Here is a 25,756-nt window from a genome sequence, read left to right as displayed (position 1 = left end):
AGCAGTGATGGAGAAAGAGGGGCCAGACTGGGTACCAAGTGCAGGCTTGGGCAAGCACTGGGGTAGTCCCAGCACATCAGAGCTCCAGAACACTCCCAACCCACTGCCTCCAAGAGCTCCAGTAATAGCCATCCTCGCCCTACTCAGATTCAGTGCTGGATCCAAGCCTGCTCCTTCCCCCTAACTGTGCACTCTCCTTAGAAGTAGCACTTTTCACCCTACTGGGAAGCTGTGCTAGAGCAGGCAGTTCTGTGGCAGGTGCTCATTGTGAGTTGGGGCACATAGTCGAGGATGAGGATTGTGGGAGACAGCCAGAGCCTCAGGCAGTTTCATTCTGTTTCCTCTCTCTTGTTCTTGGAATAAACAACCACTCCTCACAAGTGGGATATAGATTTCTTACAGCTCTGCTGTTAGTTTCACTGGCTTTCAAATCAGCTAAGAGGCTTGTCTTCCCAGTATCTGCTTCTAGGATGGCGGTGCCCAATGTGGTTCAAACGCCTCACTCTCCAGGGAGGATCTCCAAGCCCATGTAAGCCCCCTCCTCTTCTGTGTCCCCTCCAACAGGCACAGATACCAACCTGATTGCTTCTTTCTCTTCCCTTCCTACCCAACTCTTTGTGAATCTTTCTTTATAATCGAGTCTTTTTGCAAGTCTCCAGTTTGTTTTCATGAGAGTTGCTTCACATGTAGATGTTTTTTTGATGTATTCGTAGAAGGAAGTGAGCTCAACATCCTACTCCATCATCTTGATCTCCCCCATCTTGTACTTTTCTTGTCATTTTATATTAAATTCTTTACTGCTTCTCAAATGTTTTTGTGTGTGTAAGAGTTTCACTTCTTTTTCACCCGTACAGCCATTTGGTTTCCCATAGAAATAGTCCATTTTTTCCTTTACTTCCTTTTTCACATAGTACTAGTTTTCTATTTCCATCTTTTTTTTCTAAATATTTTTATACCATTATAAGCACACATAAGTGCTTTTTGGGAAAAGTTGAGCTATAAATATAATTTTTAAAACAAACTGAAAAAATCATTGCCTGTATGTTTGATACTATGCCATGTACTGTGTATAACACAAAAATGTAAGAAATATTCTCTATCTCAAAAAGCTCCCAATATGCTTAAGAACATTGGTCCACTGTACAAGGAACAAGAAAAATCATACACAAATCAGAGAAATGATAGATTCTGGTACCACACATAAGATAATATAGCACTGTGTGTTTAGAAGAAAAGATAATGAGAAAAATAAGAACCTTGGTAATGTTTAAAAAATTAATTGTAACATGGGTGGATATCAATGGCCAGTGATTCCTAATTTATTTTATCTTATTATTTTTCCAGTGGAATCATATCTGACCTTTTTCCTGGAGTCCAAATTCCAGAACATGATTATGGTATATTGCAGTCAACAATTATAGATGTCATGAAGAAAAAGAATCTTCAGCCTGAAGCATGTATGGTTAAAAAAGTGATACAGTTCTATGAAACGATGCTAGTAAGGCATGGTGTGATGTTAGTTGGGCCAACAGGAGGTGGCAAGACCACAGTTTACCAAGTACTAGCAGAAACTTTAGGGAATTTGCAAAAACTTGGTGTAGACAATCCCTTTTACCAACCAGTTAAAACATATGTTCTTAATCCTAAATCAATTACAATGGGTGAATTGTATGGTGAAGTTAATAACATAACCTTGGAATGGAAAGATGGTTTAATGGCACTAAGTGTCCGAGCGGCTGTGAATGATACTTCAGAAGACCATAAATGGATCATCAGTGATGGGCCAGTAGATGCTCTTTGGATTGAAAATATGAATACGGTGCTGGATGATAACAAGATGCTTTGCTTGGCTAACAGTGAGAGGATTAAACTCACACCTCAAATCCACATGCTTTTTGAGGTAAATATATATTCCTTACTGTGGAGTGAAATCATTTGTTAGATTGGCATAACATCATTAATTTTTTTTTCTCTTAGTGATGTATCTTTGATTATCTGTAAGACCTACCATGGTGTTTCATTTATACACTAAATATTTATCAAATTTTCCTTTTATAATAGATTTTCCATTCTGACAACCAGAGTCTCTCAAATGTTCCTATCTCTCTATAAATGGGAAATAAAATAAATTCTGTGTTCACCAGTACTTGTTTCTTTCCCTTTAAAGGTAGTTATATATATTAGTGTCTTTACATGATTTGAAATGCTTTCCAAGTTAAAAATAATTGTTCCACTTAAGAAGAATAAGTCATCCCTCTGTGGTATGACTATTTGGTAATGGGATTGGAAAAGGAATGCCAGTCAAATACACTTTACAAAATATTACAGAAGATACCACCCCTGCTGTGTTCATTCACCAAACATTAATTGAATACCTACTGTGTCCTAGGTACTAGGCTATGCATTGGATATAAGAATAAAAAAGGTAAGAAGGAAAAAGAAAGGAATAACTATGTACACCTTCCCATAAGAATTTGACAGCATCCTTCATTTCAGTCGTTTTCCAACTCTGTGCCACCTCATGGACTGTAGCCCACCAGGCGTCTCTGTCCATGGGATTCTCCAGGCAAGAATACTGATACTGGAGTGGGTTGCCATCTCCTTCTCCAGTATCCTTCTATACTTACATATATTTATGTATATTTCTCCTCATGCCTCATTTAACTTTCCTTCTCCATTTTATATATCCTTCTCACTTATAGCTCGCCCACTCTCTTGCATGCAAAACCTAACAGTGTGTTACCTTAAACTTTAAATGCATGATTTATTAGCATTGAACTGGAAGGGACAAGGAAGTATCATGTTAGCCATTTCTTGTTCAACTTTTTAAAATTTTAGGTGCAAGATCTAAAGGTTGCCTCTCCTGCAACAGTCAGTAGATGTGGAATGGTATTTGTAGATCCTGAAGAGCTGAAGTGGATGCCTTATGTTAAAACCTGGATGCAGAGTGTTTCTAAAAAAGTAAGTGCAACTGGACACTCCCCACCCTTTCCATCTGTCAGGGCTCACCCTTCTCTCAAGAGCCCAGATAGCAACTGATTAAGACCTCACTGTGCTTGATAAAGGGAATCCCAGTGTTGGTATCTGGCCCTCTCCCTTGAATTCTTGGGATTCTCCAAGGAGGTTGTATACTCCCCATAGCTGTCTTCATTATTTATGACCTCAGCCCACCAGCCCACCTAGTCAGTCTGGTTTCTGCCTACCCTGCCTTGTTCCTCTTCTACCCTCAACTGGGTTCTCTCAAATACAAACAGAAACACTTCCTTTAGTTTCCCCAAACACAGGTAGAACAAGGAAGGGCATTTAAAATAAAAAAAAAAAGACTCTGCAGAAGGCTTGAGTTAATGAGGGGGAAGCACAAGAAAGGAAAAGAATACTTAAATCCAGGCCAGGTCTTTGTTTTTAGATTTTAGAAACCCTAATGCCGCTGAGGGGCTTCCCTCGTGGCTCAGTGGTAAAGAATCCACCTGCCAATGCAGGATATACAAGAGACTCTGGTTTGATCCCTGAGTCAAGAAGATTCCATCTAGAAGGAAATGACAACCCCCTCCAGTATTCTTGCCTGGGAAATCCCATGAACAGAGGAGCCTGGCAGGCTACAGTCCATGGGGGAACAAAAGAGTCGGACAGGACTTAGCAACTACACAACAACAATGCCTCTGAGAGCCAGAAGGAAGAAAAAACCAGTTTGGTTTCCCATTCAGCCTTGTTGTTACTGTTGTTCAGTCGCTAAGCCATGTCCGACTCTTTGCGACCCCATGAACTGCAACACGCCAGCCTTCCTGTCCATTGTCTCCCAGAGTTTGCTCAAACTAATGTCCATTGAGTCTGTGATGCCATCCAACCATCTCATCCTCTGTCGCCCTCTTCTCCTCTTGCCCTCATCTTTCCCAGCATCAGGGTCTTATCCAATCAGTCAGCTCTTCACATCAGGTGGCCAAATTATTGGAGCTTCAGCTTCGGCACCAGTCCTTCCAGTGAATATTCAGGGTTGATTTCCTTTAGGATTCACTGGTTTGATCTCACTATCCAAGAGACGCTCAAGAGCCTTCCAGCACCACAGTTCAAAAGCATCAATTCTTTGATGCTCAGTTCTCTTTATGGCCCAATCTCACATCCATACACGACTGCTGAAAAAACCATAGCTTTGACTTGATCTTAGGCCCCTTATCTAAGACACATTCTAACCTTAGAGGTAGGATTCCATCCAAAGTGAAGAAAAACTTTTATATTATTATTCAGAACAATGCAGTTCCATATTATCTTCTATATCCTCTCCATTCTATTTTTTTTTTATTTTTTTTTTTTTATTTTTTTTTTTTTAATTTTTTTAATTTCAGATATACACATGCTCCCCATCCTGAACCCTCCTCCCTCCCAACCTCCCCATACCATCCCCCTGGGCCTTCCCAGTGCACCAGCCCCAAGCATCCAGCATCGTGCACTGAACCTGGACTGGCATCTCGTTTCATACATGATATTTCACATGTTTCAATGCCATTCTCCCAAATCTTCCCACCCTCTCCCACAGAGTCCATAAAACTGTTCTATACATCAGTGTCTCTTTTGCTGTCTCGTATACAGGGTTATCGTTACCATCTTTCTAAATTCCATATATATGCGTTAGTATACTGTATTTATGTTTTTCCTTCTGGCTTACTTCACTCTGTATAATAGGCTCCAGTTTCATCCACCTCATTAGAACTGATTCAAATGTATTCTTTTTAATGGCTGAGTAATACTCCATTGTGTATATGTACCACAGCTTTCTTATCCATTCATCTGCTGATGGGCATCTAGGTTGCTTCCATGTCCTGGCTATTATAAACAGTGCTGCGATGAACATTGGGGTACATGTGTCTCTTTCCCTTCTGGTTTCCTCAGTGTGTATGCCCAGCAGTGGGATTGCTGGATCATAAGGCAGTTCTATTTCCAGTTTTTTAAGGAATCTCCACACTGTTCTCCATAGTGGCTGTACTAGTTTGCATTCCCACCAACAGTGTAAGAGGGTTCCCTTTTCTCCACACCCTCTCCAGCATTTATTATTTGTAGACTTTTGGATCGCAGCCATTCTGACTGGTGTGAAATGGTACCTCATAGTGGTTTTGATTTGCATTTCTCTGATAAAGAGTGATGTTGAGCATCTTTTCATGTGTTTGTTAGCCATCTGTATGTCTTCTTTGGAGAAGTGTCTATTTAGATCTTTGGCCCATTTTTTGATTGGGTCATTTATTTTTCTGGAGTTGAGCTGTAGGAGTTGCTTGTATATTTTTGAGATTAGTTGTTTGTCGGTTGCTTCATATGCTATTATTTTCTCCCATTCTGAAGGCTGTCTTTTCACCTTGCTAATAGTTTCCTTTGATGTGCAGAAGCTTTTAAGTTTAATTAGGTCCCATTTGTTTATTTTTGCTTTTATTTCCAATATTCTGGGAGGTGGGTCATAGAGGATCCTGCTGTGATGAAACAAGGGCTTCCCAGGTGGCTCAGTGGTAAAGAATCTGCCTGCCAATGCAGGAGATGCAAGAGACTCCAGTTTGATCCCTGGGTTGAGAAGATCCCCTGGAGAAGGAAATGACAGCCCACTCCACTTAACTTAATAAGCAATCTTTTTAAATGTTTTTCACCATCTCATCTCAATTGCCATTCTGAGAAAGCCATCTTTCTGCCTCTCCCCTCCAAAGATGAGTCAGAGTATGATTGTTTTCCTCACTCTTAGGCATCAACATTTTAAGAATATTGTGACCTACCCTCAGGGCACCTTACTTTTTCCCCTGTAATCAGCTTCTTTAAAAACACCTTTATTGAGGTACAATTGACATTTTTTGTTGAAGTATAGGTGCTTTACAAAGTTTCTGCTATATAGCAAAGTGAATTAGCCACTCATATACATATATCCCTTCTCACTTGAATTTCCTTTCCATTTAGCTCACTATAGAGCACTGAGTAGAGTTCCATGTGCTCTACAGTCTATTCTCATTAGTTATCTATTTTATACATACTGATGTATACATGTCAATCCCAGTCTCCCAATCCATCCTATACCCTCTCCCAACCTTAGAATCCGTATGTTTGTTCTCTATGTTTGTGTCTCTATTTCTGCTTTGCAAATAAGTTCATCTATACCATTTTAGAGTACCTTAATTTTTTTGAAATTTTTAATGAAGTATAGTTGATTCACAATATTGTGATTTACAAAATTTGTTTCAGGTGTACAGCAAATGAACAGAAAACCTTGTTAAAGAAAGTAATTCTCAGAATTGAGACCATCATGTCCTGCCATAGGATGTTAAACCTTTCTGAATTTACTTTTTAAATAGATTTTATTATTCAGAACAGTTTTAGGTTTATAGAAAAATTTAACAGAAAGTACAGAGAGTTAGCATATGCTTTCTCTCCTCCAAACATAGTTCCCACTTTTATTAGCATTTTTCTTTGGTGTAGGTGGGCTTCCCTGGTGGCTCAGATGGAAAAGAATCTGCCAGCAGACACCGGTTTGATCCCTGAGTCAGGAAGATCCCCTGGAGAAGGGAATGACTACCTACTCCAGTATTTTTGCCTGGAGGATTCCATGGACAGAGGAGCCTGGTGGACTATAGTCCATAGGGTTGCAAAGAGTCAGACAAGACTGAATGACTAAGCACATTTATGTGGGTACATTTGTTAAAATTGATGAACCAATATGGATACATTCTTATGAACTAAAGTCCATGGCTTACATTATGATTCACCCTGTATTGTGCAGTTTTATGAATTTTGATAAATGAATATATCATGTATCATGCAGAATAGTTTCACTGCCCAAGAAATCTGTGCTCTCCCTGTTTGTCCATCCACACCCTCTCCCAACCCCTGACATTACTGATTCCCCTGTCTCCATAGTTTAGCCTTTTCCAGAACATCATATAGTTGGAATTATATGGTCTGCAGCTTTTCCAGATTAACTTCTTTCACTTAGTAATATATATTTACAGTTCCTCCATGTCTTTCTGTGGCTTGATAGCTCATTTTTTAGTACTGAATAGTATTCAGTGTTATTGTATGCTGAAGTTTATCACTTACCAAGTTTATCCACTCACCTACTGAAAGACATCTCAAAGTTTCCAAGTTTTGGCAATTACTAATAAAGCTCACATAAACATTCGTATATGTTTTTGTGTAGACATAAGATTTCAGCTCATGTGGATAAATACCTAGGACTGTGATTTCTCAATCATTTGGTGAAACTGTGAAGAAACTGCTGATCTGTCTTCCAAAGTGGCTGTACCATTATGCATTCCAAAGAACTTCTTTGTTACTCCACATCCTCACCAGCATGTAGTGGTGCAGTGTTTTAGATATTAACCATTCTAATATGAAGGTAATGGCAATCCACTCCAGTATTCTTGCCTGGACAATCCCATGGACAGAGGAGCCTGGTGGGGTACAGTCCTTGGGGTCACAAAGAGCCAGACACAACTGAGCAACTAACACAACTCATATGTATTTGTAGCTCATTTTGCTTTCAGTGAGTAGTTTTCTTATATAAGATGTTGAGTGTCTTTTCATATGTTTATTTGCCATCTATATATCTTCTTTGATGAGGTGTCCACATCTTTTGCCCATTATTTTTGGGTTGTATGTTTCCTTGTTACTGAGTTTTGGAAGTTCTTTATATATTTTGGATACAGGTTCTTTATATGTATTTTGCAAGTATTTTCTCCAAGTCTGCCTTTCTTTTCATTTTTTTCAAATAATACCTTTCACAGCACACACATTTTTAATTTCAATGGTCTAACTTGTCTTGCATGGTTTGTGCTTTTGGTGTTGTATCTTAAAACTTATTTCCAAATTGAAAATCACCTAAATAAATATTTTCCTCTGTTACCTTCTATGAGTTGATGGTTATGCATTTTACGTGTAGGTTTATGATCCATTTGGAGTTACTTTTTCTGAAAGCCATAGTATCAATGTCTGGATTCTCTCTCTCTGTCTCTCTTTGGCATGCAGATGCTGAATTCCAGCACCGTTGTTGAAAACACCATCCCTTCTCCACTGGATTGCTTTTGTTCCTTTGTGAAAGATCAGGTTGCTGTATTTGTATGAGCCTTTTTATGGGCTCTAACACCATTAACCTATTTGTCTAATTTTTTTGCCAACATCACACTGTCAGTTACTGTAGCTTTACAGTAAGTCTTGTCAGGTAGTGTCAGTTCTACTTTGTTCTACAATATTGTGTTCACTATTCTGGGCCTTTTCCCTCTCCTTATAAATGTTGCTCTCCCCAAAGTAAATTACTGGGATTTTGATTCAGATTGCATCAGCTCTATAGATCAAGTTGGTAATAACTAACATCTTCACAATATTGAGTCTTTATATCCATGCACAGTCTCTCCATTTACTTAGATGTTCTTTGTTTTCTTTCATCAGAATTGTGTTGTTTTCCTCACATTTCCTCTTGGAAATATTTTGTTTAAAATATGCCTATCTTATATTTTTTATACTAATTAAATGATTTTGTATTTTCAGTTTCAAATTCTAATTATTCATTGTTGATACATAAAAAAGCAATTGATTTTTGTATATTTACCTTGTATCCTACAACTTTACTATCAGATCAGATCAGTCGCTCAGTCGTGTCCGACTCTTTGCAACCCCATGAATCGCAGCACGCCAGGCCTCCCTGTCCATCACCAACTCCCGGAGTTCACTCAGACTCATGTCCATCGAGTCAGTGATGCCATCCAGCCATCTCATCCTCTGTCGTCCCCTTCTCCTCCTGCCCCCAATCCCTCCCAGCATCAGAGTCTTTTCCAATGAGTCAACTCTTCGCATGAGGTGGCCAAAGTACTGGAGTTTCAGCTTTAGCATCATTCCTTCCAAAGAAATCCCAGGGCTGATCTCCTTTAGAATGGACTGGCTGGATCTCCTTGCAGTTCAAGGGACTCTCAAGAGTCTTCTCCAACACCACAGTTCAAAAGCATCAATTCTTCGGCACTCAGCCTTCTTCACAGTCCAACTCTCATAACTACTTACTAGTTTCAGGAGTTTTGTTTCAATTCTTTGGGATTTTTTTGTATGGATAATTGTAAAGACAACTTTTTTCTTTCTTCTCAATCTGTATACTTTTTTCCCCTTTTATTGTCCTATCATGTTAGCTAAGACTTTCAGTACTATGTTAATAAAAGTGGTGAGGGGACAACATTCTTTTTTAAATCTTTGGTCCTTTACCTTGAATAAATATTTAAAATGCTTCTTTTTATACTTTTTTCATTGTTCTTAATTATGGAAGATAATCATCAGTATAGAAGACTATGAAATACTTGTTGCCAGTTTAACAAATGATCATAAAATAAATACCTGTGTGTGTGTGTGTGCGTGTGCGCATGTGTGTGTGTGCGCGTGTGCGTGCACTCAGTAGCTTCAGTTGTCTCTGATTCTTTGTAACCCTATGGACTATAGCCTGCCAAGCTCCTCTGTCCATGGGATTCTCCAAGTAAGAATACTGGAGCTGGTTGCCATGCCCTCCTCCAGGGGATCTTCTGGACCCAAAATACCTATATACCAACTACCAGATCAAGATCACTTATCAGTGACCCAGAATCTTCCCATAGAATGTCTTTTTTTTTAATGTAACTTGTTTCATATCATGTGATGCTTACATCCTATAGTCTAAAAGGCACAGGATATAATGTAGTATACAAGTTTGAACCAACTATTTTTACACTTAATTATGTATTTTATCTAGTCTTGCTAAAATATCATTTGTTTGATTTTCAGCTAAGTGAAGAAACTCAAGAATATATATTGAATCTTTTCCAGCGTTATGTTGATGATGGTTTAAATTTTATCAATAAAAAATGCCACCAAGCAATTCCACAAGTGGACATCAGCAAAGTTACTACACTCTGTTGCTTACTGGAGTCTTTAATACTGGAGAAAGATGGAGCCAATTTGACAATGGTAGGAAGAGTTTTCTTACTGCTGTAAAGCTAGGAAAATGTGATTATCATATAGATTCTTTGCAAATAAACAATTCCAAACTTTATGTCATACAGTTATTTGATTTTCAAGTTAATTTTTTAGGGGACTAATGAATGTGAATAGATTTGTAGAATCTCAAATTGGAAGGAATTTTACACTATAGTTTACTCCTCTACTCAATGTTTAAATTTCCTTAGAGTCTGTAACATATTCCCAGTGTGTGTCTACTTAAATAACTTCATACAAGCATAGACATAGTTATAATAGTTGAAAGACACCCTTGAGCTTTTGTTTTCCATGCTTCTTGCCATTCATTTTCTCATCAGAGTATTAAATGTATGCCACTATAAAACATCACTTGGTGCACTATTGAATGAAATATAAGAAACATGCACTGTGCCCTTTTAAAAATACATGTATGGCAAAACCAATACAATATTGTAAAGTATTTAACCTCCAATTAAAATAAATAAATTTATATTAAAAAAATAAAATAAAAATACATAAGCCTAAGCAAGAGAAAACAGTCTTTAGACTTTGCAAATTAGGATTCTTTTATGCTAACACTAAATATTAAAAGTTTTTCTCTTTGTTCTTTCAGGAGCAAACAAAATTGAACACTGTTCTGTGTCAGACTTTTGTATTCTGTTACTTATGGTCTTTAGGTGGAAATCTAACTGAAAATCACTGGGATTCTTTTGATACATTTATTAGAACACAATTTGATGATAATCCTGATGCCAGGGTAAGAGCCAAATAAATTTAATTTTAACATAACTCTGAATCATTAAAATTAAACTTCAAGACTAAAACTTTCAAAGCTTTAGTTCTAGTATAAATATAAATTCTTCATTTGAAAGGTTTTTTAATTATTCACTTTCTTAAACTAGCAATAGATAATTTATTGTATTAAAATTTTTTAAGAGTTCTTTCCAGGCCATATGAAGAATGTAAGGTGTAAAAGTGAATAAAAACTCCCTACTATTAAGAAAAATATTGAATTATAGCTAGTAAATTTATGTTTTCACAGTGCTATGGTTTAGCAGTTGTGAAATTACTTTGTGTGTGTTCTAAAACTGAGCAAATGAATCAGTATATTGAAGGTAATGGCAACCGGGCTTCTCACTGTTAAGAGAAGGTATATTACAAATATAGAGGAGAAAGATTAGAATGTATTTTGTGTTATTGGATTGGAATTAGAGGTTTTGGGACTCAGGGAATAGATAGATAGATAGATCATATGTATATGGTGTATATATCCATACATACATAAATTTCCTAGTTCTGTGTGCTGAGAGGAACTAGAAGCAATGGCACATCAGTAGCAATGAGCATACTTAGTTGCTGATTTCTGAATACTCTTCTCCATGAAAGGGAACCAAAGCACCTTAGTGAAATGACTGATTCCAGGGGGTTGAGGAAAGTTCAAAATAGGCTCAGAATATCTTATGTCGGATAGTGAATACGTGCTTGAAGAACAATGGCACCTGTCAAACGAGCACAGGAGCCAATTTAAGTGATTCCCATTGGACAAATCTAGGCATATTTGAGCATCAAGATAATGATGGTGTGGATCACAAGCTATTGAATGAAATAAAAGTCTGTGAGTTGATGCACATAAAAATACATGTGAATAAATAAACTAGGGAGAAAGAGCTCTTCCTTACAGGAGAATACCAGCTAATCTATGTAGGAGAAATGATGGGATTAGAAAGTTATTACTTTGAAACCATTGTAGTAATAATTGATTCAGGCAGGAATCACCAATGGTTGCAAAAACTAGTAGGTGAAGGTTTCTTATTTACATAGTTTCAAAACATCTTCTACAAATTACTTATTACTTGTAAAGAGAAAAATAGTGTCGTCATACTGAAAAACCTTGTAGACACCATATTAACTAGGTGACCGATTTATCATCAATATTAGCACAAACCTGTGCCTTCTGATGTGGTACATGGAGAAGTATACAGCCTTGCTTCCAAGCTATTCCTTCCAAAATGCATAACCTTACTCTGACTACAACAAAGCTAGTGGAGGTGATGGAATTCCAGTTGAGCTCTTTCAAATCCTGAAAGATGATGCTGTGAAAGTGCTGCACTCAATATGTCAGCAAATTTGGAAAACTCAGCAGTGGCCACAGGACTGGAAAAGGTCAGTTTTCATTCCAATCTCAAAGAAAGGCAATGCCAAAAAATGCTCAAACTACCGCACAATTGCACTCATCTCACACGCTAGTAAAGTAATGCTCAAATTCTCCAAGCCAGGCTTCAACAATACGTGAACCGTGAACTTCCAGATGTTCAAGCTGGTTTTAGAAAAGGCAGAGGAACCAGAGATCAAATTGCCAACATCTGCTGGATCATTGAAAAAGCAAGAGAGTTCTTATTTCTGCTTTTATGACTATGCCAAAGGCTTTGATTGTGTGGATCACAATAAACTGTGGAAAATTCTGAAAGAAATGGAGATACCAGACCACCTGACCTGTCTCTTGAGAAACCTGTATGCAGGTCAGGAAGCAACAGTTAGAACTGGACATGGAACAACAGACTGGTTCCAAATAGGAAAAGGAGTACGTCAAGGCTGGATATTATCATCCACCCTGCTTATTTAACTTCTATGCAGAGTACATCATGAGAAACACTGGGATGGAAGAAGCACAAGCTGGAATCAAGATTTCTGGGAGAAATATCAATCACCTCAGATATGCAGATGATACCACCCTTATGGCAGAAAGTGAAGAAGAACTAAAGAGCCTCTTGATGAAAGTGAAAGAGGAGAGTGAAAAAGTTGGCTTAAAGCTCAACATTCAGAAAACTAAGATCACAGCATCCGGTCCCAGCACTTCATGGCAAATAGATGGGGAAACAGTGAAAACAGTGAGAGACATTATGTTTTGGGGCTCCAAAATCACTGCAGATGGTGACTGCAGCCATGAAATTAAAAGACGCTTATTCCTTGAAAGGAAACTTATGACCAACCTAGATAGCATATTAAAAAGCAGAGACATTACTTGGCCAACAAAGGTCCACCTAGTCAAGGCCAGGGTTTTTCCAGTAGTCATGTATGGATGTGAGAGTTGGACTATAAAGAAAGCTGAACGCCGAAGAATTGATGCTTTTGAAGTGTGGTGTTAGAGAAGACTCTTGCGAGTCCCTTGGACTACAAGGAGATCCAACCAGTCCATCCTAAAGGAGATCAGTCCTGGGTGTTCATTGGAAGGTCTAATGTTGAAGCTGAAACTCCGATACTTTGGCCACCTGATGCAAAGAGCTGACTCATTGGAAAAGACCCTGATGCTGGGAAAGATTGAGGGCAGGAGGAGAAGGGGACGACAGAGGATGAGATGGTTGGATAGCATCACTGATTCAATGGACATGAGTTTGGGTAGGCTCCGGGAGTTGGTATTGGACAGGGAGGCCTGGAGTGCTGCGGTTCATGGGGTTGCAAAGAGTCAGACATGACTGAGCAACTGAACTGAACTGAACTGAACTCTGACTATGGATACACCAAGACTACTCAAACTGATGAACATTCCGTAAAATAAACTGGCCCATATTCTTCAACAGTGTCTGTCATGAAAGAAAACTGAGGAACTTTTTCAGTTAAAGAGACTAAAGAGATATAATCAAATGCAATGCAATATCCTGGATTGGATCCTAGACTGAAAAAAATATGGCTATAAATGACATTGTTAAGACTGTACTTGAATATAGAATGTAAATTGGATAATAGCATTGTATTAATATTCAATTTTCTGATTTCAATCATTTTAGTGTGGTTGTAAAATATCCCTGTTTTTTAGGAAATGCTCACATACTTAGGGTAGTATAGAATAGTGTATATAACTGACATCTTAGAGTAAGATAAACACTAAATCAAGAGGCAAAATGTGAACAGTCAGTTAATCTATATAAGGAATATATGGAAATTCTTTGTACTATTCTTTTAACTTTTCTGTAAGTTTTGAATTATATCAAAATAAAAAGTTACCAAAAGAAAAATCCCTAAGATAAGAAACTAAGGCCTATGGATTAGAACCTTCTAGTGGATATGAAACCCTGCTGGATCTTCAAGATCATTGTATCATAATTGGACAAGATGAACCAGGTTGAGGACAACTGAGAATCTGAGACAGAGAGACAGATCCCTCTGGATGAGGGGAAATGATCTGGGTTCATCAAAGGTCTGTGGGAGATGGCCCTCGGCAAATATTCAGTTCAACAAATATCTGTCAAAAATCTCTTACATGGTAGACACTATTCTGGATATGGGAGCTAAATCAAGTAACCAAAGTCCCTAGCTTCATAGACCTTACATTACAGTCAGGGGAGTCAGCCACAGACATATATACATCATTGACAATTCAGTGCCATGGAGATGAATAAAGCAGAGTAAGGATGACAGTACTGAGGGCAGGGGGAAACTTTTGTATATTAATATTAGTCAGGAAAGCTTTGCTAATTAGGTCATGTACAGAGTTCTGAAGAAAGTCAAAGTTCTAATGGTTCCGTAGGGGAAAGCATTCCAGTCAAAAGAAAAAGCAAATATGAATGCCTTTACTCAATGAATGATTGCTTGACAGTTTTGAAAAACAGCAGACTTGCGAGGTCAGAGTGGAAAAATCAAGTGGGAGTGTAGTATAAAATGAGGTCATGGAAGTAAGCAGTGGGACAAAAAATATAGCTTTATGGGCCATTGTTAGGACCTTGATTTCACGGTGGGTGTGATGAGAAGCTATTGAAGCATTATGACCTAAGATGTTTAGAAGGACAGTGCCAGCCCCTGTCCTGGCAGTGGTAATGCTACTTGGATAACAGGAGGGAGTCCAGATGAAAAGGTGGATTCCTCCTTCTGTCTGCAAGCCCCAAATGAATGGGCTGTTGGTTTTTTGTTTCTTGCCTCAATAAATGGTCTGACAGCCACATGGTAGTAGCCAGAGTTCAATGACTGTTATAGATTCTTCCTTCTTTACTCATCTGAGTTAAAGTGAGTGAATTTTTTCTTCTAATAAATTTTTTTCAAATATGGCTTCTTCTCTTCATCCTTGCATGCATGCATAGTAAGTCACTTTAAGTCGTGTCCAACTCTGTGTGACCCCATGAACCTGTAGCCCACCAGCCTCCTCTGTCCTTGAGATTCTCCATGCAAGAATACTGGAATGAGTTGCCATGTCCTCCTCCTCTTCATCCTTATTGCCTCTCAATAACTCAGATTCTTTTCATTTCTTTTCTGGGTTGTTAAAATACAAATTCATTATTCCCTTGCTTTTGGTCCTATCATTTCTGATTAAGCTATACACCATTATTTTTTAAAATTACAGTTTGCAATGCATTAATTGACATGAAATCAGTTGAAAGAGTCACAACCCAGTTTTTAGAAATGAAATAGAAATTAAGGAAACAATTCCATTCACCATTGCAATGAAACGAATAAAATAGTTAGGAATAAATCTACCTAAAGAAACAAAAGACCTATAGAAAACTGTAAAACACTGATGAAGGAAATCAAAGATGACACAAATAGATGGATAATAATATACCATGTTCATGGATTGGAAGAATTAATATAGTGAAAATGAGTATATTACCCAAAGCAATCTATAGATTCAGTGCAATCCCTATCAAGCTACCAACGGTATTTTTCAGTGAATTAGAACAAATAATTTCACATTTTGTATGGAATTACAAAAAACCTCGAATAGCAAAAGCAATCTTGAGAAAGAAGAATGGAACTGGAGGAATCAACCTGCCTGACTTCAGGCTACACTACATAGCAACAGTCATCAAGACAGTATGGTACTGGCACAAAGACAGAAACATAGATCAATGGAACAAAACAGAAAGCCCAGAGATAAATCCACGCACTTATGGACACCTTATCTTTGACAAAGGAGGCAAGAATATACAATGGAAAAAAGACAATCCCTTTAACAAGTGGTGCTGGGAAAACTGGTCAACCACTTGTAACAAATGAAACTAGAACACTTTCTAACACCATGCACAAAAATAAACTCAAAATGGATTGAAGATCTAAATGTAAGACCAGAAACCATAAAACTCCTAGGGAAAACATAGGCAAAACACTCTGACATAAATCACAGCAGGATCCTCTATGACCCACCTCCCACAGTAATGGAAATAAAAGCAAAAATAAATAAATGGGACCTAATTAAGCTTAAAAGCTTTTGCACAATGAAGGAAATTATAAGCAAGGTGAAAAGACAGCCTTCAGAATGGGAGAAAATAATAGCAAATGAAACAACTGACAGAAAATTAATCTCAAAAATATACAAGCAGCTCATGCAGCTCAATTCCAGAAAAATAAGTGACCCAATCAAAAAATGGGCCAAAGAACTAAACAGACATTTCTCCAAAGAAGACATACAAATGGCTAACGAATACATGAAAAGATGCTCAACATCACTTATTATCAGAGAAATGCAAATCAAAACCACAATGAGGTACTGTCTCACGCCAGTCAGAATGGCTGCTATCAAAAAGTCTACAAACAATAAGTGCTGGAGAGGGTGCAGAGAAAAAGGAACCCTCTTAACACTGTTGGTAGGAATGCAAACTAGTATAGCCCTATGGAGAACAGTGTGGAGATTCCTTAAAAAGCTGGAAATAGAACTGCCATACAACCCAGAAACCCCACTGCTGGGCCTACATACTGAAGAAACCAGAAGGGAAAGAGACACGTGTACCCCAGTGTTCATCGCAGCGCTGTTTACAATAGCCAGGACACGGAAGCAACCTAGATGTCCATCGGCAGATGAATGGATAAGAAAGCTGTGGTACATATACACAATGGAATATTACTCAGCTATTAAAAAGAATGCATTTGAACCAGTTCTAATGAGGTGGATGAAACTGGAACCTATTATACAGAGTGAAGTAAGTCAGAAAGAAAAACACCAATACAGTATATTAACTCATATATATGGAATTTAGAAAGATGGTAACGATGACCCTATATGTGAGACAGCAAAAGAGACAGAGATGTAAAGAACAGACTATTGGACTCTGTTTGAGAGGGGAGGGTAGGATGATTTGAGAGAATAGCATTGAAACATGTATATTTGTCGGGGTCCAGCCCCAGCAGGATCCAGGGGTACCCTCAGGATGCTGGCGCTGGTGATAAGAGAGAAAAAAAGAGAGAAAGAGAGAGAGAGAATGACATGGGGAGACCAAGCTTCGGTGAAAGAGGCCCATAACTTTATTTTCAAAAGGAACTTTTATACCTTGACTTGTACATAGAGGGAAATGAAAGATGCAAAGTCATGCAGAGTCAGCCCAAACATTACATCTGTTTTGTCTTTATTGAAACCAGGATTTTTTCTGCATGCCTTTCCCATAAACAACGTTGTGTACATTATCTTCTGGCCTTGGAGGCCTGTGGACATTTTATGACCGTTTTTTGATAAAGGCTGCTCAACCAGAAAACTTATTTTCCCTTGAAGTGTTTTTTCTTTATATTTATAATTTATGTCAGCCTCAGAAAGTGCTAAAGAGAGTTACATTCTCACGGAGCAAAGGTGCACCGAAGAACTGATGCTTTTGAACTGTGGTGTTGGAGAAGACTCTTGAGAGTCCCTTGGACTGCAAGGAGATCCAACAAGTCCATTCTAAAGGAGATCAGTCCTGGGTGTTCTTTGGAAGGAATGATGCTAAAGCTGAAACTCCAGTACTTTGGCCACCTCATGCGAAGAGTTGACTCCTTGGAAAAGACTCTGATGCTGGGAGGGATTGGGGGCAAGAGGAGAAGGGGACGACAGAGAATGAGATGGCTGGATGGCATCACTGACTCGATGGACATGAGTCTGGGTGAACTCCAGGAGTTGGTGGACAGGGAGGCCTGGCGTGCTGCAATTCATGGGGTCGCAAAGAGTCGTACACGACTGAGCAACTGATCTGATCTGATCTGATACATATGCCATGTATCTGTATGTTTTATAAAACTTATAAAACTATTCCCATTCTATGACTTTTAAAAATTATATACACATATGCACAAGGGCTAGAAGAGAACATGGACAAATAAAAATCACTTTTAACTAAAAAAATAAAAAAATTAAATAGCCACCATCAAAACTTTTAGTTACCACTATATTGGAGATATTAGCCTGTGCAGTAAGGCGGGGGAACAAAATAAAATATAAACTTTAGAAATGAAATAAAGCTGTCATTATTTGAAGGAAACAACTGAATATGTAGAAAATCCTAATAAGGTTTTTTTTTTAATAGAATAGAATGTGAAATAGAGTGATACTTGGGGTAAATATTATACATATTTAAACAAACACATCTATATGTATGTACCAGATCACCATGTGAAATTGAGTCACTGTCAATAACTATCAGCAAGACCCTCTTTGACCCACCTTATAGAGTGATAGAAATAAAAACAAAAATAAGTAAATAGGACCTAATTAAACTTAAAAGCTTTTGCACAGCAAAGGAAACTAACAAAATGAAAAGACAACCCTCAGAATGGGAGAAAATAATAGCAAAGCAATTGACAAAGGATTAATCTGAAAAATATACAGGAAACTCATGCAGCTCAATATCAGAAACACAAGCAACCCAATCAAAAAATGAGAAGACCTAAACAGACATTTCTCCAAAGAAGTCATACAGATGACCAATAATACATGAAAAGATGCTCAACATCACTCATTATTAGAGAAATGCACATCAAAAGTACAATGAAGTATCACCTAACACTGTTTAGAATGGCCATTATCAAAAAATCTACAAATAGATGTGGAGAAAAGGGAAGCCTCTTGCACTGTTGGTGGGAATGTAAACTGTTAACAGCCACTATGGAGAATGTATAGAGTTTCCTTAAAAAACTAGGAATAAAAAATGACATTATGACCCAGCAATCCCACTACTGGGCATATATCCTGAGAAAATCAGAATTGAAAAAGACACATATACCCCAGTGTTCATTGCAGTACTATTTACAATAGCTAGGATATGGAAGCAACCTAGATGTCCATCAGCAGATAAATGAATAAAGTAGAAGTTGTGGTACATATATACAATGGAATATTACTCAGCTATAAAAAGGAAAGAATATGAGTCAGTTGAACTGAGGTGGATGAACCTAGGGCCTGTTTTACAGAGTGAAATAAGAATCGGAAAAATAAACATCATATAGTAAATGCATATATATGGAATCTAGAAAAATGGTACTGATGAACCTATTTGCAGGGCAGGAATAGAGATGCAGACATAGAGAACGGACTTGTAGACACAGCAGGGGAAGGAGAGGATGGGATGAATTGAGAGTGTAGCATTGAAACATATACATTACCATATGTAAAGTAGATAACTAGTGGGAAGCTGCTATATAACACCGGGAGCTCACTCCGGTGATGACTTCTGTGATGACCTAGAGGGGTGGGAAGGGGCATGCTGTTGTACAGCAGAAACCAACACAACACTAAAGCAATTATCCTCTAATTAAAAATAATTTTTTTAAAGGTCACTGCCCAGTAAGCTTGAAACACCACTGTTTTGTGCAGCTGCCAGAATGAACCTTCTGAAATGCAATCTGATCATGTTACCCACTTAGAATTCTTCACTGAACTCTTGTTGCAAGCTCTTTAACAAATGAGGTTTTTATAACTTGGTCACATCTGTATGTCCAGACTTATCTCTTACAGTTTCCACATGCATGCCACTTTCCATGACTTCCAGACCTGTTTTCTTAGTGTGAACCCTGACTCCTTTTTCCCCATCCCCATTTCATCACTTCTCTGCCCATCTGACTCCTGCTTATCCTTCAAGTCTGAGTTGTAGCATCACCACCCCCTAGTGTGTTAGGATACGTTAGTAACTCAGTCATGTCTGACTCTTTGCAACCCCATGGTCTATAGCCCACCAGGCTCCTCTGCCCATGGAATTCTCCAGGCAAGAACACTGGAGTGGGTAACCTTACCCTTCTCCAAGGAATATTCTCAACCCTGGAATGGAACCCGCGAATCCTAGAGTGCAGGCAGATTCTTTATTGTCTGAGCCCCCAGGAAAGTCCACCTAAATCTCTAGCCACTGGTACAACTCCCCTGTGAGTAGAAATGAGCCATCCCTCCTCTGTGGATGTACTAAACTCTATTAGAACCCTTATTTCTCCATGAGTATTAACTAGTGTGTTTGTGTCCTCGAGGTGGGTTATAAAGTCATTGAAGGCAAAGGCTGGGTTTTGTTCAGCATTTTCCCCCACACCGAACACAGTATTTGGTGTAGAGTAATCCCCTGAATGTTGGGTCTTAATGTTGAATTAAATATTTTTTTTACATAGTTTTAACAGTCAGTACATCAGGCTTTTACTGTATAGTATTTCATGATTAAAGAATTGAACTCTGATACTTAAGCAACTACTTCTCTACAAAGCAACAAGAAATCCAAACCCATCCATGTTCTATGACTACCTTTGCTTCTATGTAACTATTTCTATGACCGTGTGTCAATCCTTTCAATAGTGGTGTTTAATTTTGTATCCTAGCTTCCCAGTTCTGGTGACCTGTGGAGCATTCACATGGATTTTGACACCAAACGGCTGGATCCCTGGGAACGAATCATACCCACCTTCAAATACAGCCGAGACACTCCGTTTTTTGAAATGCTTGTCCCCACAGCTGACACAGTGCGCTTTGGGTACCTAATGGAAAAACTACTGGCAGTCAAGCATTCAGTGTTGTTTACCGGAATAACTGGAGTTGGCAAGGTAGGAAACCCACATCAAACAAGAAAGTGTTAGTTGCTCAGTCATGTGCACTCTTTATGATCCTGTGGACTGTAGCCTGCCAGGCTTCTCTGTTCATGGAATGCTCCAGGCAGGAATTACTGAAGTGGTTAGCCATGCCCTTCTCCAAGGGATCCTCCCAACCCAGGAACCAAACCTGGGTCTCCTGCACTGCAGGAAGATTCTTTATCATCTGAGCCATGGGGAAGCCCCACCTCATACAAGAAGCTCTGTCCAGAAGGAGGGCACGATGAACCTAGAATTGTGAGCCCCATAAATAACACCTTATATCTCAGGGGAATTTCTTCTGAATTTGTGTCACTTTTTCAGGAAGAATATAACTATGCTGAATCTGTATCAGGTCCACAGTTTGCCACTTTCTGAATAAATCCTTGGTGTCAATAATGTATATAAACCAGAGGACCCTGTGAACCAGTCTTTTGTGTTTGGGAGCTTTTATGTTGTGTCCCTGGAAATTTCTGGGGCTGCCACTTCACAAGTTAGGGTGGGAACCTGTCAAGGCAGTTTGTGTCCCTGCAGACTATTAATGAAGGTTAGCCTTTCGCCTCCTGCCCATTTACTTCTACTCGGCACAGTGTTTAGGAAAAGTAGAATATAGAGGAAAATGCTGATTATTTGGTCTTCTTGATTTGGGGGCAGTCCACATGAACAGGGACTCACTGTTTTCCCTCTAAATTGTTTCTAAGTCTCTGACTCTTGCTATCAAATTAACTTGGATAGTAACCAAGATGGATTTTTGTATAAAACTAAAATAAAAATTTTTGCTGAGATAGAGCTGATTAGAATGTTTCCTTGGTTCTGATAACTGTAATTAAATGGAATCTCCAGGAAGAAAAAGACATTTCAATCTAGTTTTAACCTCCCTCCCTCCTCTTATCCTGATTTTACTCATTGTACCAGATTATTACTGATATACATAATTGAAAGATATTGAGTATAAATCAATTAACATCTTTTTTAAAAATTTTTAAGTCTGTTATTGCAAAAGGATTGCTAAATAGAATTCAAGAATCAGCCGGCTATGTCCCTGTTTATCTAAATTTTTCTGCTCAAACTTCATCTTCAAGAACACAAGAGATCATTGAGTCAAAACTGGAAAGGAAAAGAAAAAATATCCTAGGTAAGATTTATTCTTGTCATTTGCCTCACACAAACTATTTATTAAGCTAATTCAGAAAAACAGTACACATAATAAAGTTACAATTGGATATTTCCTTTGCTTAATTTATTTGTAAAGGTAATTCTGTTCATGCTACTCTTTCATGGCTTTACATCTAGATATCTTACTGTTAGCAAGCAAGTCGTTTACGTCTGTCATCACCTGCAACTCAGAACATCTTCTATCTCTACCTCTCCAAGGCTCTCCCTCTCTCTACTCTCTCTTCTTTCAAACATGCATTGATTTCCCTTTATTTAAAGCAAGCAAACCTCTTTATATCTGGTGCATTCAGTTACCTGAACCCAGTAGGGAATAAGCATGAAACCACTTTGGGGTTTCTTCAGGCAGCACTTCCCCCCAGGCTTTGTGGGATCTCCCTCACGCTTCCTTTTCAACTGTTTCGATCAATACCATAACTTTCTGGTCACTTGCAGTCATTTTGAGTCTTCAATCTTCAATCCCAAACCTAATTTTTTTTTTTGTCTTTTTTTTAAGTATCGTCCTGTTAATCTCTGCTGTACAGCAAAGTGACTCAGTTATACACATATGTACATTCTTTTTTATATTCTTTTCCGTTATGGTTTATCCCAGGAGATTGGATCTAGTTTCCTGTGCTCTACAGTAGGGCCTTGTTGTTTATCAATCCCCAATCCAATTTAAAACTCCTCCCGGGGACTTCTCTGGTGGTCCAGTGACGTAAGCAGGTGGTGCGGGTTTGATCCCTGATCAGGGAGCTAAGATCCCCACATGCCTCGCAGCCAAAAAGCCAAAACATAAAACAGAAGCAGTGTTGTCAGAAATTCAATAAAGACTTTTTTAAAAAGCTCTTCCTCTCCTCTGTTTTAAGCCAGGTTTGTGGCTGGAGGTGCTGGAGGCAAAGAGGGGCATGGGTGCTCTTTTACTCTTCACACCCTGCTCTAGTGTATCGGGATGGGAGGAAAAGGGAAGGACAAGGTTCTCTGTAAGTGTGGGTTGTCTTTGCTTCTCTGCTGGCCAGACGGCTGTCCCCGCCCTTGGTGTGACACACTTCCAGGAGCAGGCCCTCTGAAGGATTTCTGAAAGAACTGTGTGTAGGCCAAGCCCTGACCTCCCCACTGGAAGCTTCCCTGACCTCGCCAATGGAAGTTTCCCTGACCTCCCCAGTGGAAGGTTCCCCTGATCTCCACAATGGAAGGTTCCCCTGACCTCTGCATTGGAAGGTTCCCTGACCTCCTCCCCAATGGAAGATTCCCTGACCTCTCCATTGAAAAGTTCTCTGTTGGCAATGAGTCTCAGCCCCACTCTGTCCCACCCTGAGGCACATCCTGTAGCCTCTTGCGCTATGGTCCGCTTGTCCAGCCCACTGCCTTCCTGGTGGAGCACTAGGCCAAGCTCAGGCCCAGCTGCCTTCCACATGCCATCATCTCACAGGCCTTGCTGTACCAGCTGCTCTACCAACCCCTTTTTGTTCCTCCTTTCGTGCTTAAGTAGATGCAGGGCAATAGATGCCAGTCTTTCTGGTGGGGGCCCCAAATTTTTATGAATGATTGTCTTAGAACCCTTCCATACCCGTGACCTGCTACTTGACTTCCAGAGGCCAGAAAATGAAGTGAGGCCATGGGATTTACCTTATTTTCTTTGCAGTTGTCACTGATGCCAGATACCGGCATGCGTGGAGTCACTTCCTCTGCTTAAGTTGTTCTCTTTTCTCTGTTTATCACTTTTTTTTTTTCTGAATGTACATATTGACTCTCTTTAGGTTAAATGTGACATTGTACAGCTCCAGTGGATTTCCCTTTGATGTAGTTTGTTGTTGTTCAATTACTCAGTCATGTCCAACTCTTTGCAACCCCAGGGACTGCAGCATGCTAGGCTTCCTTGTCCTTCACTATCCCTGTTTTGATGTTATAAAGGTGCTTTTGAAAATCCAGCCATGCTTTCCCTATAGAGGGTAGTGGGATGGCATTTATGTAAGGAAACCTGGAGATTTGTCTGCTTCCTAGTGTGAAAACGGAATGACCTTCTTCACTCCGTGCCCAGGCTGCACAGTTGGTGAGGACGGTTGGGAGTTGTTGGGGTTAAGGAAGGTCACCCAAAATGCTGGCATCATCCTGCACCGGGATGGTGAGAGTGAGTGCTGTGCTTAGGACGCACTTCATTTCCTAAGCTGGAGGTTCTTAACCTAGAATTACAAAATCATATCTGGGAAAGCACTCATGCATTTTCTAAGAAGGCCTGCAACTTTCAGCATATTTTCCAAAGGGTTCAAGCAATCAAAAAGAATCCCTCAACACTGTAAATCAATTACGTATGCTCAGTTGCTCAGTCATGTCTGACTCTTTGCGACCCCATGGACTGTAGCCTGCCAGGCTCCTCTGTCCATGGGATTTCCCAGGCAAAGGTACTGGAGTGAGTTGCCATTTTGGTGAGGGACCATCTGATAATGTGGGTATCCGGGCTGAGTCTGTAACTCCCTGTCAGAGCCTGGATGGGGCCAGAGGGAGGACTCTCCTCCTCAACTCAGGATTCCCCTAGGGCCCTCCTCACACTTAAAAGCTGAGCTCATTATGACCTACATGGTGTACATTGAGTCCAAAGCCATACCTAAGCTTTGTCTTATGTTTTGAAAGTTTCAAAAGTGAGTCACTCATTTGTGTCCAACTCTTTGTGACCCCATGGTCATTAGCCTGCCAGGCTCCTCTGTCCATGGAATTCTCCAGGCAAGAATACTGGAGTGGGTTGCCATTCCCTTCTCCAGGGGATCTTCCCAACCCAGGAATCGAACCTGAGTCTCCTGCATTGCAGGCAGACTCTTTACCATCTGAGTCACCTTACTGAAGACAAATCATAATTCTTAAACTCATTTTCTTTCCCTAGGAGCACCAGGAAACAAACGAGTTGTGATTTTTGTTGACGACCTAAACATGCCCAGGCTGGATCGCTATGGCTCTCAGCCTCCCATTGAATTACTTCGGCAATATCAAGATTTTGGTGGATTTTATGACAGAAACAAACTCTTTTGGAAAGATATACAGGTTACTTTAGGTTTTAAATGACTTTGTGTGTCTCCATGTAAACGGCAATGAAATGTGGTGCACTCATTTGTTAGAGTTGCCATAACTAAGTACCATAGACTGGGTAACTCAAACTGTAGAAATTTATTTTCTCCCAGTTCTAGAAGAGCAAAGTCCAAGGTCAAGATATCAGTAGGGTTGCTTTATTCTGTGGCTTCTCTCCTTGGTTTACAGATGGCCATGTTCTCCCTATGTCTTCTTATGATTTTCTCCTTGTGTCCATCTTTGTTCAAATTGTCTCTTCTTATAAGGAGACATCAATCATATTGGATTAAGGCCCATATTAATGACTTCCTCTTAACTAAGTTACTTCTTTAAATACCCATCTCCAAATATAGTCAGATTGTGGATACTAGGAATTAAGGCTTCAGCCAAAAGGAGGTTCAGTTTAGTTCAGTTCAGTTCAGTCACTCGGTCTTGTCTGACTCTTTGCGACCCCATGAACTGCAGCATGCCAGGCTTCCCTGTCCATCACTAACTCCTGGAGCTAGTTCAAACTCATGTCCATTGAGTCGGTGATGCCATCCAACCATCTCATCCTCTGTCTTCCCCCTCTCCTCCCACCTTCACTCTTTCCCAGAATCAGAGTCGTTTCAAATGAGTTAGTTCTTTGCATCAGGTGGCCAAAATATTGGAGTTTCAGCTTCAGCATCAGTCCTTCCAATGAACACCCAGGACTGATCTCCTTTAGCATGGACTGGTTGGATCTCCTTGCAGTCCAAGGGACTCTCAAGAGTCTTCTCCAACACCACAGTTCAAAAGCATCAATTCTTCGTCACTCAGCTTTCTTTATAGTCCAACTCTCACATCCATA

The 25,756-nt window shown here is 39.4% G+C and overlaps 1 protein-coding gene across 4 annotated transcripts in view; it reads left to right on the top strand.

Moving 5' to 3' along the window:
* DNAH6 (dynein axonemal heavy chain 6) overlaps window positions 1-25,756 on the top strand; it is a 278,835-nt gene that overhangs the window by 123,931 nt on the left and 129,148 nt on the right. For all 4 annotated transcript variants that reach the window (XM_070798839.1, XM_070798838.1, XM_070798840.1 and 1 more), the window contains exons 34-40: window positions 1,345-1,900; window positions 2,839-2,961; window positions 9,757-9,939; window positions 10,562-10,705; window positions 20,470-20,691; window positions 21,703-21,850; window positions 24,746-24,903. In XM_070798839.1, coding sequence (XP_070654940.1) covers window positions 1,345-1,900; window positions 2,839-2,961; window positions 9,757-9,939; window positions 10,562-10,705; window positions 20,470-20,691; window positions 21,703-21,850; window positions 24,746-24,903 — 1,534 coding nt within the window. The remainder of the gene's footprint in view (window positions 1-1,344; window positions 1,901-2,838; window positions 2,962-9,756; window positions 9,940-10,561; window positions 10,706-20,469; window positions 20,692-21,702; window positions 21,851-24,745; window positions 24,904-25,756) is intronic.

Source organism: Bos indicus, chromosome 11 (genome assembly GCF_029378745.1).
Source record: "Bos indicus isolate NIAB-ARS_2022 breed Sahiwal x Tharparkar chromosome 11, NIAB-ARS_B.indTharparkar_mat_pri_1.0, whole genome shotgun sequence".
In the NCBI taxonomy this organism is placed as follows: Eukaryota; Metazoa; Chordata; class Mammalia; order Artiodactyla; family Bovidae; genus Bos; species Bos indicus.
The sequence above is the reverse complement of the archived record's forward strand: the minus strand, read 5'-3'. Positions and strand labels throughout refer to the sequence as shown.